This window comes from Mercenaria mercenaria, chromosome 18 (genome assembly GCF_021730395.1).
Source record: "Mercenaria mercenaria strain notata chromosome 18, MADL_Memer_1, whole genome shotgun sequence".
In the NCBI taxonomy this organism is placed as follows: Eukaryota; Metazoa; Mollusca; class Bivalvia; order Venerida; family Veneridae; genus Mercenaria; species Mercenaria mercenaria.
Window position 1 is genome coordinate 58338387 of NC_069378.1, and position 20636 is coordinate 58359022.

Genomic DNA, 20636 nt, shown 5'->3' on the forward strand with positions numbered 1-20636 from the left:
AGCACTTTTTAAACTAAAGTGTATGAAGTGACTAGTTATATTAGCATTTGAAAATCTACCATAAAGGTATTTTATATAGTAATGCGTAATCAGTTGTAAGCCCTGTCTATCACGTGCATTAATTGTATGAATAAAACCGCCGTCTAAACCCAGTAAATAAATCTTAGAAGTCAAGCGCTAATGCCTACTTTGAATATTTTATAATTGTATCCAATGCATTGGACATTCCACGGCCACAAGATTTGAGCGGGCAATATATTTATCATAACATTATAATCAATGTAAACAGAGTGTTGATATGGGTTCAGGGCTATGGCGTCATGTAATGATACAATAATCTCTCTTATTATTACAAGAGAGCTGTAAATTGACTACTAAATTGATAAGTATAGCTGTTCACATTCCCGTGTAACCGGGTAGAAATACAAACCGGAATCTTTAATGCTTTGTTTGTCCTTATATTTGCTGTGTTTACCTTTTAAGGACAAGGGTTAACATGAATTACCCAATATCAGCAATCTTGAAACGCGATAATCATACTTAAACACTAATAAGACGTTCTTGAATACGCCCTACAAGAAGTGGCAAAGTCTTTAAAATATTTTCACAGTGACTGCAATTGAAGAATTTCATATTTTGTTGGACGGGACATTCCACTTCCGTTGCTGAAATTAGATTACGTTAACGTTAGATTCCAAAAAGAAAAACAACAGAACACTCCTGTCATCTTTGAAACACCTAAAAATCTATTCTAATAGTAATATATATTTTTCTAAAAAAACCTAGCTCATCATTTCTGAAAACTCGAAAAGATAGGTTCGTAATTTATTTGATCACAGATCATCATACATCACAGATCATCATACATCTTACAGTAATCACAGACGTTTTAGTAAATCGCTGAATATTGCTGCCTTTCATACTGTATGTGATTGTTAAAAGAAATATCTGTCGTATTAGATGCTTATTAATCAAACCTGTAAGAAAAAATTCTTTGGAAGCATAGAACGCAACCAAGGAATAGAATAGCAGACTCGGTTTGCTCGAAGTAATGACATATGAGCCGCGCCATGAGAAAATCAACGTAGTGGCTTTGCGCAGTCTGATCAGGATCCATGCTGTTCGCTTTCAAAGCCTATTACAATTATACAATCCATTAGCGAACAGCATGGATCCTGACCAGACTGCGCGGATGCGCAGGCTGGTCTGGATCCATGCTGATCGCAAAGCCACTATGCTGGTTTTCTAATGGCGCGGCTCATATATATCACCTTTAACGCCATCGCCACCAGCATCTTTCATGTGTGTCTTTCCGGACTGACTTTATCAAATTCGTTAAAAAAGACAAAATGCTCGGGGGAGTCTCGCATTTGATTTTTTTTTCAGTTCGTTTAATAAATTCAATATAAAAATACACTGTGGTAAAATCATTTATGAATGAAAAAAAAAAAAAAAAAAAAAAAAAAACATCTGTAGAACTAAAATTTATCTAACTTTAGGAGGACTTGATTTTAGTTTTTTATCTACGTGGATGTCAGAATAATTCGTGTATGAAAACGAGGATGTTACATGAGTGACTTTTCATATTGAATTGATAACACGAACCGAGTTCGAGGCTCTTTCGTCCATTTTATCTTTTTCTATTCAACAGGTTTAATTAGTTAAATGTAAAAAGGGGTAATATTCTTTTTATAAAATGTTACATTTTCCCTGAAACATCTACATTTCCCCTTCCCTTACTTATTGCAGACAAAGCCTATGTCAGTGTCAAAATATTATTCAAATATTATGTAATGGCTTAACTTCATTCCCACGATGTCAAAAAGATATGTAAAAGTACGCGTATCTTGTGGTATCCTAAGCGTGATAAGAGTGTTACTGCACGGCGGTGTGACCATGTCAATGCAGGTTTCGTCCCAATTTTAATTTAAGACTTTGGTTTGCGGAATACGTCCAATGACATTATTGGGACTTGGTCTCATTTTGCATCTATTGTGATGAGTTTTTAGCAGTTGCGGGTCCATGAGAAGTACCGTCATGTAAGCCATGAGAAGTACCGTCATGTAAGCGACATTGGTAAAAATGGAATGAAAGCAGCATTTTATATAAGTCATATTTGTAGCATGTATATTTATATGGATCGAACTACCTCATATTGGTGTCAAAATTCATACTTTACACATCAACGGTCAGCAAATATTTTACAAAATTAATAGAAGATATTTAATTGTTAAGTCCATTACGCATACATTTTCAATAGGCTACTGATTAAACCCTTACTTTAAATGTATACATTACGCTTTGTTCGTTTCCCAATCAATTCTTGAACTATACTATCTAAATATCTGTTGATTAAATTTCCAATTGTAGATTTTTCGAGATATCATTTTACTGTTTTATCTATAACAATATCTTGAAAATAAGTCTAACCATTAGCTTTTATCAGTCAAGCTAACCCAAAAACGTTTTTTTTATCAATTTAATTTTTAGAAAATTGTTAAGGTGGAAAGTTAAAAGTGTCGCGCGTTACAATATTCTTTTTTAAAGTATACCAACACTTAATCGTATAAAAGCAGATAATAATAAATTTGATAACTAAAAGGAAAGGCTGAAAAAAAAACTGTAACATAACTGTATATGAAAAACAACTCGTCTCAATATGGCACTGTGTCAATTTTTCATACATGCATAATTCAATTTGTTGTAATTTTTATAGAGTTCAGCTATACCTTTGCTTTCTTTTACTTATGGTATTGCACTTACTGCTTTATGCAATAGTCTGGGACGATGAATATTTCATTACTTACTGGCTGAGCTTATGCAGCAGCTTTCAGGTTTCTGAAAATATTTCCTTAGAATAGATATAACTTGAAGTGTAGAAAGTGAAAGAGAGCAAGGTGTACATTATTTCTATTCAGCGGCTACAAATATTTCTCATGTCTGAAGCGCAGTATTTAGTGACAAGTCCAGACAGCAAGCAAGTCATTTAGTGGAGATTTGAGTTTAGCATTAATGTGACTTAACAACGATCAGATAACCGAGTTTTATCAAAAGTTTTCTAAAAATTCATTAACACAGACTACATCATATTTTATTACCTGAATACATAACATATAGAAAGCAAAGATGGGGGTGGGGGGAAGGGGTCATCGAAATATAAAGGAAATTATCTTTCTTTAATACTGGTATAAAGTGTTATCACAATAATGGTTGCATGGTGTTAGAAAATGGTTCTAAACGCAACCATCACTTTAACTTCTAGGACGATATACAATATAATCCTCGTTAAACCCCCAGTTATGTGAACTTGGTCTGATCTCGACATAATAAGAAGCAAACGATATTATTATATCGTTTCCTTCTTTTAAAATTGATTTATATGTTCCCTCGTGTAAATCACTCATTAAATTAGGACAACAATGGATATTAAAGGGTTCATTTTTTGTGTTGTCCTTGATATGATCATTTAAATATTAAATGTAATACAAAATATCACTTGTATGCCAGCAAGGACAATATTCAACAAAACAAGTCCTTATTCTGTGTATTGCTTGTAGCTGAAATCATTTATGCGTTTAACATGGCCCTACTTATTTATTTCATCTATTTATTTGACCAAATATAATTTGTCTTGTTTGTTTTAAACATTGTTTTTCATGAAAATATGAATTTTATTGCTTTTATTGTTTTAACCTGATGTCTGTGATATACCATGTAAAACTGCATATATGCCAAAATAAATTATCATTATGTATATATTATTATACATTTCTAAGACATTTTGCTAAGTACGAAAAAATGCATTTTCTTTGATATTTTGGACATATCAAATATTCATTCTACATCATAATTTATCATGAAAATCTAGAATTTTCAGCCAGCCATATTTCATTTCTGACTGTTTTATCTGAGCCAATTTACAGTCTGTCAAAGTCACTGAAACATGTTGTGTTGGAGCAAACTTTCTACAAGAAAGAAAATACACTTTACAGTTGCAGGAAATGCGTTCATTTTTTATTTGTTTAGAGAAAACATGGCTGCCTGTCTGATGTGTTTTAACCTATACTATGTAATCATTTTATGCAAAGGTTGCAACTACATAACATAATTTTGTCTGCTAATTATACGAAGAAAAAAAGAATTTGAAAAGAATATTGAATAGAAAATGATAGTAGCTCGCATTCACGAACTATATAGTAAGGCCTATCTTTAAACATGCTATAAGCATAGCACACACTGCTATAGCGATGAAGTTATTATATGTTGATATACATGTATGTATGACTTAATGGCAGTTTGGTATCTCAAGAAAGAAAAAAACTCAGTCTGACTGAAGGAAAAAGAACTAAAAATCATTTCACCAATATAGCTGCATACGCTCTATAAGCATAGGATACAATGTTATAGTAATAATGTCATTGCTGGTTGTTTAGTATCACAGAAAAGCAGTTAAGTATGTCAAGAAAAGAAATATCCGTGTGTGAAAGAAGGCAAAAGAACTAAAAATCACATATCTTTTCACTGATAAATCTATATACGCACTTTAAGCATAGCATGGGAAGCAGTGTAATAGTAATGTCGTTATTAGTTATTATGTATTACATAATGGCAGTTAAGAATCTCTAGAAAACAAATATCAGTCTTTGATAGAAGGTAAAAGAACCAAAAATCGTACATCTTTTCACTTATGTACTGAAAGAAGGAAACTCAATGTTTCCATAGTTACAGAATACTTACAATATGTTCTGACACAGCTGTAAGGTAATAAAAAGGAAGAATGACAAGCTGGCTATTCCGAAAGACTTCTTAGGTCTCTTAGAAGTTACTCCCCTGTGATCTGTCGAAATTGTCTCTTCTGAAGCACTGTGTAAACTACGTGTCTTCATTAATCCACATTTCCTACATCTTAAACATCTACCCTTTCCATATTCAATTTGGAAATAATATTTTTCGGCAAAGTTTTTATTATCTGAGGTATTTCTGTATTTGAGACAATTGTCTCTCTCATATGACAGGCTGGTTGATTCGGACTGAAGATTTGAAATATTTACGAAACAGTTGCACTTTAATTCTGGTTGTTCCGTAGTGTGATCTTGGATACCAAGTTCCTCTCCAACACTATTTTCTAATTCTTCTATTTCCACGTCCTTCTTTAGAAAAGACTTACGTTTATAACAGGTTTTCCCTTCCATAACGTTTGCACAATAAACACTTAAATAGATAATCTAAAATAATTAACACTTTTTAATATCAAAATGTAGCAAATGTTAAACAAAAATAATTTAATCCATTTCAATTTTCGGTGTTTCCGCTTTACACGACCTATTTGAAAACCTTTTCATTTTCTCAGTTTCTTTCTTGTTAAGTTTCAGTTATTTAAATTCTCAAAATTCTCACATACTCAATAATTATATTTCAGTTTTTCATATATTAAAGTAACATAATGTAGTTACATTTTCTTTCACAGATTCGATCTCATCAATTTTAGTTTATCATTCTACTTCGTTATTAATAACGTTTTTTTCTCTTTCTCTCCGACAGGTGTAATTGATGATGTTTTATAGTATTGCTGTGTATTGTATATAAATCACATGTTTAAACTTTTAACACTAGTTTAAAACTATCTGTATTTCGGTATAATAAATAAGAAAACCACTATTGCGGCCGTTTTTATTGCTCTACCAAAATCCGTGGGAGGCAAATACAATAATTCTGTTGATGAGTAAAATGAACAGTCACCTTTTCCCGTTTTTAACACTGATACAATATTGCACAATTCGGAGGATAGTAAGCAAAACAAAACTATATTCCGTCACTTCTTTTCTTATGAAATTATCAACGTTGAAAAGGTAACATTATTTCTCCAATCTTGTCCACAGTACAGTTGATTAGTAATTCAATAATACTGGTAAAATTACCTAGTGAATAGGTCCGTCTACCTTGTTTGATTCAACGAAGCTCGTTCGGTTAGTGAAGAGGTATTGGTCGATTGGTTTAAAAAGTCCATAATAGTATAAACCACTGTCAGATACACATAAAGCCGAACCAATTTAGAATGATGGCTTTAAAGTCCATTTTACACACCTTGTTCTTTTAATTTTAGTATTACCAATATAGGATGGGTTTGCTGAATTAACATTATATATACCTCAGTTATCAAATTAGGTCACATAGGTGTCAACACCGTTCATATGTATACTAATACATGATAACCATGAAGCTATTTCCAGAATCAAACAAACATACTTGAATACTAAATAAAAATGTTTATAATTTCAGGCTTATTTTGCTGTCCACAAAGGAAACTAAATTTATGTAAACACTATTGTTTATTCTCTGCAATTAAACCAGTTTATCCTCACAAACCTAATTCCTTTAAATTTTATCACTTTATTCCAGTCCAAAACTATTTGGCTATGGTGCAGAAAATTTCAGAGTTTTCGTGTAGACATCACTTCTGAATTAATTTAGACAGATTCATTATCGTCCAATTTTCTGTAATCGCTTTTAGTTCAATTTTGTTCTACGCGCAAAGATTTATTACTCGCATGTCACAGACTGTTTGCAACTTTTTTCCACGTACCTGAAACGAAAGAACAAAATGTTAAAACAGTTTTTAGACGAAATAATTAAATGAGTTTTTGTTTGAAAGGCGAAATAATTATCAAAATTTTGATGCGAACAAGGCATAAGTTTTTTATTTTACACTTTCACGTCCTTTGATATATTCGTTTTTTCTTTCTTTATGATGAAAAGGTTATTATCTCATGGATTAATTCATACACAAGTAACTGTATATAAAATTCCACTTTTAGGCATCAGTCCTGCACCGTAATGAACGTGTACTAATGACTGAAATACTTTTTTATATTTGTTTTCAAGACTTCAGCATAACTATATTTAACATTTTACAAATAAAAATTGTTTCTTAAAAATAATGTATTTAGCTGTATAAACGTTGAAAAACACGCTGGTACACTCATAGTTTCAAAAAATTGAATTACCTGACTTGGATATACATCTAAAGACTTTTTTCAATGCAATCGCCTTTTCATACATAAATATACCCGTCGCGACAAATTGGAAATTTAAGGAGCATAATATCCATGCATTAAAATCAATTTAGCCAGTTGACTGTCATGGCTCATTTACAACTTACTGAATACAACATATCTAAATAAATTCCAGATTTAATAAAGATAGTAAATATCCATTTTGCAATGAAAAAAAAAAACCCAGCCCGAACGAATGGCTTAGATTTAAACTAATACAAGGTCATAGGACCTTATTGTGTATCCCTGTACTTTCAATGTACAAACATACTATATATGTTAAAGCCACACGTATTTATAACTTTCAGCATCTTAATACATAAATAAATCGATATCAAATGCATGTACTAGCCATGTCAGGCTCACGTGAAAACTGATTTAATTTATAATTGTAATATATTTGCAACGTTTTTTTTATCCTATTAAAATACGGGTTTAATCATACTATATATACAGAAGACCATGATAGAAAACCATATTTTAAAAACATTTTCTTTTTTTCCAAAAAAAAGCGACATTCAAATTATTGAATAAGATAAAGATACAAAAATTGTCGCTGACAAAGAGATATAATTAAATAAGTTGAACATTTACAAATCGGATAATTTTCATATTTAACAAGCATTGATTTAGATTACTGAAAGTTTAGATTACTGAAATTCGTTCTCCTGTTATTGATTACGGTTTTATTCGCATAAAATATGACCTATCTGGTCTTCAAGCGTTACTTATACAATCGTAAATCGGTCTTAATATGAATCACTAATAATTAATTTATATCGCCTTGAATTTATTGCATTATATTTATTTATATCTCTATATTTTATTGCAATAACAAATATACCTATAATAAGTTTCTAACATACAATCCACAAAGCTATTCAAATGATAATAAAATTATACACTTTTTACACTAAGCCAACTTAATCGGCAACTATAACCAATTACCTATCCTTTGGGTCACATGAATTAGCCATGAATCAAACATCGTTTGATAGAAATTAAACGATGGGTCTTAATTGAAACCATCTGTTTGGCTCGTGGCTTATTTGCTTTCCCTTAATTACTATGAAAATGTACCTGCTTTAATATGATGAAGGAGGTGTTGTTCTGAAGTCTTGTACACCATTTTATGCTGTGATGAAAGTTGCTTTTCAGCTAAACGTTTGCCGGAGGCTAAATGTAGTTCTTTTTGCGTTTGCGTGAATCACTTTAAGCGGGAGCACTGTTTACAGTACTCTTTTAGATTCTTGTGCTCGTCTAATAGAATAAAAAGTGAATAAAACAATTTCTTAGTCTTATACAAATGCCGTATATTTCTGTACGTAATATGCGCAAGGGAATTAGACTTTGGAACAATGCTGTTTTAAATGCAATATCACGGAGCATATCCATATCGGCTGACTCTGCGAAACCGGGGGTATTTTAACAGGAGGAAAAAAACGTGCTCGCGTGCTGTTAAAACACCCATTTTATATATGCGCATACCGTGGCAAAGCGTAAACGCATTACGGCCCCAAAGCGGATAATTCAAAAAGAAAATGACGTCAACGTGAAAAAACAACTCAGGACATTCCCGCTCATTTCATGGTAATTTAATGAACATCTTCAGAATCCCTCGGGCTTCTGTAGATGTTGTAACAAGAAAATATATGCGTTATCCCTACAACAGAATCTTTTAGAAGATCCCCCAGAAGCATAGAACGCCACCTAGCGACAATAGCGTCAGATTCGGTACATGAGAGGTAATGAAATGTGCAACACCCATCACGCCACCTAGCGTCAGCTTAAGCGGAATTCTATTATATATAAACATTGAAGTGGAATACATTTCTTTGATATTGTGAAATACATTTAGGTGCAAGCTATATATGATAATACAGTGAATAAAATCTGTAAAAAGATCCTTTGGAAGCAAAGAATGCAGCCAAGAAGGATAATAGCAGACTCGGTTTGATTGAGTCTGTTCATGAGAGGTAATGAAATGTGCAACACCTCCCACGCCCTCTAGCACCGGATTAAGCAGAATTTTATTACACATATGTTGAATGGATTCCATGATCCCAAAGGACAAGAAAATATAACAACACTGAAGCATTGATGCCTCCGACCGGACTAAAAAGAACTGATTATCACAGCAGAATATTGAAATTAATCTGTTAGAAGTTCCTAAATTTGAAAGTATAGAACCAGGAGCAGACTCGGTTTGACTATCTTTGCTGTGAGAGATGGTACGCCTTAAAGGGAACTCTGGAACGATAGAACATGGGATGAATTTCATGATCCCGAAGAAGTAAAGGGCCATATTTTATGTATATTGCTAGAGACCTTAAAGATTCAAAATGATTATACTCTACATTTACACTGCAGAAGCAATGTACAAATATGCGTACTTAAAGACCTCAGTTCTAAAACAAATAGTGTTTGAACCGGTACCTTTGTACCTGTTGTCAAATTATTTACAAAGAATTTTCAAATATCAATTAAATTCTTAATTTATGTTAACAATATTAGTCCGCTGTTTTATCATAATTTCGACTGTAAATGACTAAAATTAAATACAATCTAGAATACAATTGACAAAAGAGTCGGTAAACGTTTGCCACCCAATGTTCAATATCTTAACCCTGTATTTACACAAGAATTTCTAATATAAACATTGTTAAAATTAGCAAACATACAAATAAATGAAGTTATAGCGTTTCGTATTTCAAAAAGGGTGCATTTATATAAAGTACAACCTCGTTTTTCTTCTCAATTACTTTAGACATTTAAAGAGTACTTTTCTCCAAATATAGTGTACCCTTTTATCTCTTTGTACCCTCTGTTCATTTTATCAAAATTATCTGTCATTTATTCGTTAAAAACATAAATGTCGTAAGATTTTTTATAATAGATTGATAAATGATACATCAAGAATTTTTTAATCATTGATGAACTTTTAAACATTTAATCTAATGCAAACATCCATTTCAACCGGAGGTAGAATCTATAAATGATGAAAATATATCGCATATAAAAATTTAGTTTGAACATAACTAGTACTTTAGCATACTTCTGGCGTGTCTAACGGAGATTCGAGTGTATTTTCATGAAATACAAAATAATTCTTGTATGATGCATTTGGCTATATTATTTTAGAAATAATATATATCTCAGTTAGTGATTTGCTCTTGAATAAAATCATTGTTTGGAGTTCAGATGCGAAGGAATTATATCACGAGGGTGCAGCCCGAGTGATATAATAATAGATCTACGCATCTGAACGACAAACAATGATTTTATTCAAGAGCAAATCACTAAATGACATACTTTATTTCGATTAGTTTATACATAATTTATTTTAGGTCGATTGTTAAGGAAGTTCTACAACTTATATTAATCACTCTCAACACCTCATTCCTGATGGAATCCATCGCCACGAGGATATGAGAGAACAGGCCAGATGCTGCCCTTTTAATGCTGAGCGCCAAGCAAGGGAGCCACTGGTACCATTTTTACGTCTTTGGTGTCACGCGGCCGGGGATCGAACCCATGACCTCCCGCACTCGAAGCGGACGCTCTACCACTAGGCTATCGAGGCGATTCTAACACGTTACCAAGGACTTTAAAGTACATCCTTGACGACATTCATTAAATATTTGCCTGTTTTCCGTTGGTCTCTTTTCCAGCGCGCCGCTATGCCGTTTGACGCTATGACGTAATAATTGTGACGTCAGAAAAATGAACAAGCGAACACCTACTTCCACCAAAACCCAAGTTTACTTTAAGACATTTGAAAAAGGAAATCCAAGAATTTCATTCTAAGTATGTCTTAGTTCCAGCAGACAAGGCGGCCAACAATATTATCATCATTTGACGCCTACATTTTATTAATGTTTTACAAAACGAACTAAATAGCACTAAAGCTTATACACTGAGTCCTTCTGTTGAAAATAATTTGGTCACTGATCACATCACTGAAGTTTCTAATTTGAAATTTCGTATAGACGATCAACAAATTAAACGTCCAACCATGTACTGGATTCCTAAATTACGTAAACAACCATATAAAGCTCGCTTCATCGCTAATTCAAGCCCTTGTACCACTACAAATATTTCAAAACTATTAACATCATGCCTAACTGCTGTGAAAGCCCACGTGAAAAGACACTGCGATAAAGTATATGAAAACTCTGGTAAACACTTATTTTGGTCGATTAAAAATTCTGGCGAAATCCTGGATAAGTTTAAAATTAATAATTACAAGGTATCTACAGTCATAACATACGATTTTTCTACTTTGTATACCACTTTACCACATAATTTAGTAAAATGACAAACTAACTGCCCTAATTCAAAAGACATTTGCCAGAGGGAATGCTACATTTCTCGCTTGCAATTTTGATAAAGCTTTCTTTACTAGCAATATTATTAAACATACGAAGTTTGTAAAGCCCTTTCCTTTTTATTGAACAACATTTACATCAGGTTTGGGAACGCAGTTTTCAGACGAGTAATTGGTATTCCCATGGGAACAAATTGTGCTCCCCTTGTCGCAGATTTGTTTTTATATTGTTATGAAAGAGACTTTATGTTGAGTCTTTCTCCAGATACGCAGGCAGATATTATAACTGCATTTAATAATACATCAAGCTATCTGGATGATATTCTTAATATGGATAATCCGTTTTTTGGTCAATTGATGGGTACTATTTATCCTAGGGAGCTTCAGTTAATTAAAACTAACAATTCGGATACCGATGCTTCATTTTTAGATTTACATCTCTCTATTTATGACAATATTATACATACCAAAATTTATGACAAGCGGGATGATTTTAATTTTAGTATTGTAAATTTTCCCCATTTGGATGGGGATGTACCTCAGGCTACATCTTATGGGGTATATATTTCTCAATTAATTCGGTTTGCTAGAGCATGTAGTAATGTCATTGAAAATAACGTTCATTGAAATCCTTGCGTAATGTCAAGGATTTCAATGAACGTAATCAATATATTACAAGTAAACTTCTTCAGCAAGGCTACCGTTACTACAAATTGCGTAAATATTTTGCTAAATTTTACTATCGTAATTCTGATTTGGTGTTAAAATTCAATAGTAATTTAAAGACACTTCTGCGAGAAGGTATTTCTAAACCTGTTTTTATGGGGATGTGGTTTACAAACTTCATAAGATCTTGGGTCATGGTAATTTTCCAACTGTATTTGGTAAAATTATAAAACGTTTTATTAAAAGAGGTTACGACCCAACTGTTTTGAGACATACCGCATGTTTAGTGTTCAACCCGTTTACAGTTGGACACTACGCTTCCCTCTTTGACTGTGTCTGACGGAAGAGGGGGTGGACTCTATGATAAGCAGTTTTAAAATCCTACCAGGACTGAACTGTTTTTATATCTGTCTTCTGGCCTGTTTCGTCGGGCCCTTAAGGGTATTTCTCTTGTTGCTCTGTCTTCTGAAAAGGCATGGAGTTCATACGTTTTTAGCTCACCTGTCACATAGTGACAAGGTGAGCTTTTGTGATCACGCAGTGTCCGTCGTCCGTCGTCCGTGCGTTCGTCCGTGCGTCCGTCCGTCCGTCCGTAAACTTTTGCTTGTGACCACTCTAGAGGTCACATTTTTTGTGGGATCTTTATGAAAGTTGGTCAGAATGTTCATCTTGATGATATCTAGGACAAGTTCGAAACTGGGTCACGTGCCATCAAAAACTAGGTCAGTAGGTCTAAAAATAGAAAAACTTTGTGACCTCTCTAGAGGCCATATATTTCACAAGATCTTCATGAAAATTGGTCAGAATGTTCACCTTGATGATATCTAGGTCAAGTTTGAAACTGGGTCACGTGCCGTCAAAAACTAGGTCAGTAGGTCAAATAATAGAAAAACCTTGTGACCTCTCTAAAGGCCATATTTTTCATGGAATCTGTATGAAAGTTGGTCTGAATGTTTATCTTGATAATATCTAGGTCAAGTTCGAAACTGGGTCACGTGCGGTCAAAAACTAGGTCAGTAGGTCTAAAAATAGAAAAACCTTGTGACCTCTCTAGAGGCCATATATTTCATGAGATCTTCATGAAAATTGGTCAGAATGTTCACCTTGATGATATCTAGGTCAAGTTCGAAACTGGGTTAGGTGCCCTCAAAAACTAGGTCAGTAGGTCAAATAATAGAAAAACCTTGTGACCTCTCTAGAGGCTATATTTTTCATGGGATCTGTATGAAAGTTGGTCTGAATGCTCATCTTGATGATATCTAAGTCAAGTTCGAAAGTGGGTCACATGCCATCAAAAAGTAGGTCAGTAGGTCAAATAATAGAAAAACCTTGTGACCTCTCTAAAGGCCATATTTTTCATGGGATCTGTATGAAAGTTGGTCTGAATGTTCATCTTGATGATATCTAGGTCAAGTTTGAAACAGGGTCATGTGCGGTCAAAAACTAGGTCAGTAGGTCTAAAAATAGAAAAACCTTGTGACATCTCTAGAGGCCATATTTATGATTGGATCTTCATGAAAATTGGCCAGAATGTTCATCTTGATGATATCTAGGTCAAGTTTGAAAGTGGGTCACGTGTCTTCAAAAAGTAGGTCAGTAGGTCAAATAATGAAAAATCGTTGTGACCTCTCTGGAGGCCATATTTTTCATGGGATCTGTATGAAAGTTGGTCTGAATGTTTTTCAACTGGGTCATGTGGGAGGTGAGCGATTCAGGACCATCATGGTCCTCTTGTTGGTTCTTAAGGTTTGCTTTTTATATATTTATACACGAGCATTTTTATGTTTTACATGCCGTGCCTTTTAGTTTCCATTACGTGTGTTAGAGATTCGCCTGACAGGGATTACTTTTATTTACACTGTCCCGTATCTTTGGAACATGGTGGGAGTAAGAGTGAGGCTGGGTGCGCACGATAAGCCGGTTTAAGCTCCCCAGTGGTGTTTTTGCCACTGACCGTTCCAAGGCGGTGCCCAACTGTGTTTCTTTGTTTGTTCGTTTTGTCCTGTGTGCGAGTTTGTGTATGTGTGCGTGCATGCGTTTGTGCGTGCGTGCGTTTGTGCGTGTGTGTATGTGTGGGTGTGTGTGTAGTGTGCACGTCTACGTGCTGTGGGTTTCGTTTTGTGGAGACTTCGTTTTTGGTACTTGGCATTCCCTGTTTGATATTTGTCTTTGTTTTTTGTTGTTTATTCTAACACGACCAGCAAATAACCTACATACATGTAGAGCAAAATCTATCTCGGGTTATTCTGCAATAACCCACGCGTGTGCAATGAAGTCATCCGATCAAGATGCGTAAAAAGTAGTTACCATTTTTACTAACACTGTTGATACTAGTATGTCGTATTAGAATCGAAATAACAAGTTCCCAAGTGTGATTTATCGTAGAATAACCCGAGTATTTCGTTCTTAAGCGAAACAATATATTCTTACGCATAAGAACTCAAAACACTGGTTATTCTACGATAAACCACGATTGAGAACTTATTATTTCTTAAGTAACACACAGTTTTCATCCTTCTTTGTTTAATAGGAAAATGAATAGGGTCGTGTTAGAATTACTTATAATCACTCTAAGTTTATTTATAGTCGGCAAAGAATGCCCATATGGACGACTCTTGCGGAAGAATGTCAACCATTTTGGGAGAAAAGGGCAACATACTGAATTCCAAAAGATTCTCCTGGTTCTTGAACGTGCCATAAAGGCAGTCAGTCGATTTAAGCCAACTTTTATGACATACTAGTATTCCACATTTTGTACATCCCGTCATGAAACAAAAGACCAATTATATAGTGCTGAATGGCTATTTCAAATGTATGAATTATAATTTTTATTACATTCTGTTATTAAACCCCAACCCCTTAGTATGAAATTAGTTTGAAAGCTGAGTATTTCATTTCAATTCAAAACAGTTTCTACTGTTTCTTTTGCGATTCATTCATACCGAGATAATTCAAATATCCTTTTTTTAAACTGTGTTGAGCTTCTGAACTCCCTTTTGTGAGTTTTTTTTTTCCAAATTTATCAAAGATAGGCAAAGCGATGGCTTTTTTCAACTTGCATTTCTAACGAATTTCAGCTGAGCTATTTTGTTGACAAAAATAATACATTCAATAGGTCTAATATTTTTATCCCTCCTTCTGCAAAGTATGTCAAATGTTTACTTATGGTACAACAACTCCAGCATGTTTGGGCAATCAGGATCAAATTTTAAAAGCACCACCAGTGAAAATCTTAAATTGTGTGAACACGATAAAGTAAAAATGATCAGATGTTTGAAGTTCCAAGCAAATCCATTACTTGACCAAATCTCTTTTAAAGCTGCAATGCACCAACACGGAACTTCGCTTCACAGTCACACCCTAAGACTGAAAAAAAAAACAACATAGTGGCTTTGCGACCAGCATGGATCCAGACCAGCCTACGCATCCGCGCAGTCTGGTCAGGATCCATGCTGTTCGCTTTCAAAGCCTATAGCAATTAGAGAAACCGTTAGCGAATAGCATGGATCCTGACCAGACTGCGCGGATGTGCAGGCTGGTCTGGATCCATGCTAGTCGCAAAGCCACTATGTTGGTTTTCACATGGCGCGGCTCAGTTATTTATAACAACGATTATTATTTATTTTCGAAAGAAGAATTCTGTCAAGTACTATAAGTTATTTTTTAAAACAGAGTTAAGCCAAAAATAGTTAGTATTTTGTAACGAAGAATTCAACTTCTGGTGGGGTTTGATCACGTGATCGTCCGCTTTTAAAACAACTGCACAAACCTCCGTGCTACAAAAGACTCCCTCCTCCTCCCAAGATGCAATATGATTTAACTGTTACACTTGACTGATCAGGTATAGACAAGAACGGTAAAGCGCGAGATATCCTGAATATTAATGGCGTCACTACTAGAAGAGGAATTGTATTGATGGACAATTGTCCTGTTATCGTAATATCGTAGATGACATTTTCTGCTGGACAACAGGCTTGTTATCGTAATATCGTAGTTGACTTTTATTGCTGGACAACAGGCTTGTTATCGTAATATCGTAGAGGACTTTTATTGCTGGACAACAGGCTTGTTATCGTAATATCGTAGAGGACTTTTATTGCTGGACAACAGGCTTGTTATCGTAATATCGTAGAGGACTTAATATCGTAGAGGACTTTTATTGCTGGACAACAGGCCTGGTGTCGTAATATCGTAGAGCAGTTTTATTGCTGGGCAACAGGCCTGGTGTCGTTATATCGTAGAGGACTTTTTTTTGCTGGACAACAGGCCTGTTGTCGTAATATCGTAGAGGACTTTTTTTTGCTGGACAACAGGCCTGTTGTCGTAATATCGTAGAGGACTTTTTTTTGCTGGACAACAGGCCTGATGTCCTAATATCGTAGAGGACTTTTTTTTGCTGGACAACAGGCCTGATGTCGTAATATCGTAGAGGACTTTTTTTTGCTGGACAACAGGCCTGTTGTCCTAATATCGTAGAGGACTTTTTTTTGCTGGACAACAGGCCTGATGTCGTAATATCGTAGAGGACTTTTTTTTTGCTGGACAACAGGCCTTATGTCCTAATATCGTAGAGGACTTTTTTTTTGCTGGACAACAGGCCTGATGTCGTAATATCGTAGAGGACTTTTTTTTGCTGGACAACAGGCCTGTTGTCCTAATATCGTAGAGGACTTTTTTTTGCTGGACAACAGGCCTGTTGTCCTAATATCGTAGAGGACTTTTTTTTGCTGGACAACAGGCCTGTTGTCCTAATATCGTAGAGGACTTTTATTGCTGGACAACAGGCCTGTTGTCGTAAAATCGTAGAGGACTTTTATTGCTGGACAACAGGCCTGTTGTCGCAAAATCGTAGAGGACATTTATTGCTGGACAACAGGCCTGTTGTCGCAATATCGTAGAGGCCTTTTATTGCTGGACAACAGGCCTGTTGTCGCAATATCGTAGAATGCTTTTATTGCTGGACAACAGGCCTGTTGTCGCAATATCGTAGAATGCTTTTATTGCTGGACAACAGGCCTGTTGTCGCAATATCGTAGAATGCTTTTATTGCTGGACAACAGGCCTGTTGTCGCAATATCGTAGAGGACTTTTATTGCTGGACAACAGGCCTGTTGTCGCAATATCGTAGAGGACTTTTATTGCTGGACAACAGGCCTGTTGTCGCAATATCGTAGAGGACTTTTATTGCTGGACAACAGGCCTGTTGTCGCAATATCGTAGAGGACTTTTATTGCTGGACAACAGGCCTGTTATCGCTATATCGTAGAGGACTTTTATTGCTGGACAACAGGCTTGTTATCGTAATATCGTAGATGACTTCATGGACAAGCCGTTTGAATGAGCCTGTTGATGAGTAGTAATGAATTGCGCAACACCACTCAAGCGCCCATTCACTGGCGTTAGCGGAATAAAATTGAATAGACTGCATGATCCCGAAGGGCAAGAAAATATCACGACACTGAATTCAAGTACGAGGTGACCTTTTACAGCCACCACAAGGCACTTAAAGACTGATGTTTTGATGGTAGATAAAATCCATAAGAAGAACCCTGGAACGTTACCAAGCAAAAATAAAAACAGAACAATAGTAATCATTACCTTAATGCATATTAATTAATAGCCCCATGAGGTTCTGGGACGATCTCTGTATGAAAAGAATTGGAACCACTGCCTTACCCTTGCATGATCGTAAGAGGCGACTAATAGGGTCTTAACACTTGGTTTTGCAGTAACTCTGTGATTCCAGCAGGTATACAAATTTTGATTCCATACCTTATGTTTTTATTTCGAAGTAAATGAGAGGTGGAACCAAAATTTGTAGTCCTGTTTGGCGCCATATAACATATATTGTGTTGGTGCGCCGTAAAACCCAAATAAATAAATAAATAAATAAATATTAATTGATAATGTAGCATTCCTAAGTTTCGTTTGGATTTCAAGAAAATTATTTCTTCAGAATTTGCGATAAAGTATATGCAGTCATTTCACTTCTAATAATTTGTGAGATCCTATGTCTGCGTCACCTGAGTTTTATGGAGATGGGTTTTACAAAATTCGCATAGCTATTTCCGACTACTATTTATTAAAATTGGCAAACGTTTTATTGCAGGTTTCTTTCTGAGACACACTCAAAATGTTGTGTTCAGCCATTTAACAGTTGGTCTGGTCACTACGATTTCCTCTTTGATTGTGTGATGATAGGACAGGTGGGGAACTATATGGCAACTAGTTCTTACTGTCTACTGTTTCGTTTGTTAGGAATTCTTTTGGCGGGGAATAGTTTAGGTTACACTGTCTTGTAATTCTGGAACATGGTAGGTATTCAAGAGTGATGATTAGTGTCAGTTAACTAATTTAAACTACCCCATGGTGTCAGTTAACTAGTTTAAACTAACCCATGGCTTCAGTTAACTAGTTTAAACCACCCCATGGCGTCAGTTAACTAGTTTAAACTACCCCATGGTGTCAGTTAACTAGTTTAAACTACCCCATGGCGTCTTTGCCACTGGTCGTTCGTGTTTTTTTAGATTTAATTCTTTGTTATTATTGTTTTCGTATGTGCTCATATATACACGTGTTCAGCCACTGTGTACGTGTATCTAGTATTGCCAATGGAGCGCTGTATGTGCGGCTGCATTATTTAAATTTGGCTTTTCGTGTTGGACTTTTGTCGTTTTGTTCCCTACGTACTCTACGACGCAAGCATGGATAGAATTTATTTTTGTTTCTTGTGATAAAACTTTAAAATTAAGTTACAGGCTTTATAAAAATGAATCAAGTTTATTCTCCTATAATGTAAAAAAAAAGAAAGAGAAGAAATTCAATAATTCTTCGTTATTTAATGGAATACATATATCATGATTTAATATGATTTAATGATGTCTATATTTATAACATGTTTTACATCAATGTAGAAAGATATATAGAGATTGAAATAACAATCACAGATAATGAAATGTATCTATAATCACTCACTTTTCACCCAGTGATTTAACTTCGACAATAAGTCAACTGATCGATATAACTGAACGTGTAATTTTGTTAACGTCAGAGAGATGTTTGGCGACAAAGTTAAAATACTATGACTTCTTATTTAGTGACAAATTGTCTAGGTAAACTTCAAACCGTTTGTCATCCCCAACCGAAGGCGGAGTTTGGCGGTGTCCGTCCGGCCGAAACCATATCTATGACATGGTATTGTGTATTTATCTAAAACATTGTAGAAGTGTTAACTCCTGTAGAGAAATGCCACCCCCCACCCCCCTCCACTGCAAGTTTGAGTCAGATTGCATGAGTAAGACAAGATTTATGGCCCTTTGTACGAGACATATCTCAGACATGGTTAGAAGGATTTCAATGAACCATGGTAGAAATGTTCACTACTATTATAGGGTAATGTGGCCGTGCAAGTTTCATACAGATTGGTTGAAGATGACAAGATTTGTGGCCCTTTGCAATTATATGTATGGTGTTTTTATTCAATTTTGTTGTCCGTCCGGATCATATCTAAGAAATAGTTTGTAGTATTTCAATAAAACATGGTTGAAATGTCACCTGCTTTAAAAAAATGCGTCCCTGCAAGTTTTAATTGGATTGCTTGAGGAAGACAAGCTTTTTGGCCCTTTGTCCCTTACGGCCCATTTTACTTTTATATACATATTACTTAATAGTGTTTTATTCCATTTTCTGTCCGTCGGAAGTCATATCTCAATAAAATATCATAATAATATAAACTGTAGTTGGGAAATGTCGGCCTGCAAGAATCAGTGACACTGCTTCAGAAACACGTGAGTTATGACTCTTAGTACTTACATAATACTTACTGTATAGGGCTTTTCTTTGCAATTTCAACGTCTTTTTAAGGTCCATTTTTTGCTATGGGATATTATGACCAAACTTGGTATATGTATAGCTTTCTTGGAAACTGATGCACGGTATGCGTTCTGGTCAGTGGGGTCAAGGTCAAAGTACATGTAGCTGTTAAAAACAGAAAATTGTTTCTGATCAGTTCCTTATGTCAAGGTCAAGATCATCGTTACTAAAAATATAATAGTGGATTTCTCACAATTATTTCAGTTAGGAATGAGGTAAGCAAATTAAACCTAGTAAATAGTTCGCTTTCACAGACATTTTTGTTTGTTTCATTTTTGGTAGTTTGGGTCAAGGTCATTATTGTTACTAAATAAAAAAACGTATTTTGATAAATTATTTAGAATAAATATCTTTCAAAAAGACTAAAATTCTATTACATTTAAGTGCTTTCTGTAGGCAGAGAATGCTTCTTCAACGGTGAAACCTTTATCTCGTTCGGCGGGGGATACCAATGCACAGACTTTAACTGACCAAAGCATATAACGTACTTGTGGAAGTGCATTACGGGAAATGAGAAATACATGATGATTCAAAACGTAAATAAAAAATGCGGAATTCTTGGCCTTTTCGTAAGTTCAGACCGTTCAAAGGCGGTGTTCATATTTTCAAATTGCTTTTTGTCCGTAATGGTGCGATGCTTTAAAGAATGAATGTAGAATTTCTTATAGATACACTTGAAATTCTGATGCAAAATACACCCTACACCTTCAAAGTCCTCC

At 34.8% G+C, this 20636-nt stretch overlaps 1 protein-coding gene across 1 annotated transcript in view; it reads right to left on the reverse strand.

Annotated features, from left to right (window-relative positions):
• Positions 1-6581, reverse strand: part of LOC123538733 (protein Wnt-10b-like) — a 28599-nt gene extending 22018 nt beyond the window's left edge. Inside the window, exon 1 of the mRNA XM_045323029.2 lies at positions 4738-6581. Within this exon, the coding sequence (XP_045178964.2) occupies positions 4738-5192 (455 nt within the window). The 5' untranslated portion in view covers positions 5193-6581. The remainder of the gene's footprint in view (positions 1-4737) is intronic.
• Positions 6582-20636: the final 14055 nt, after the last annotated feature.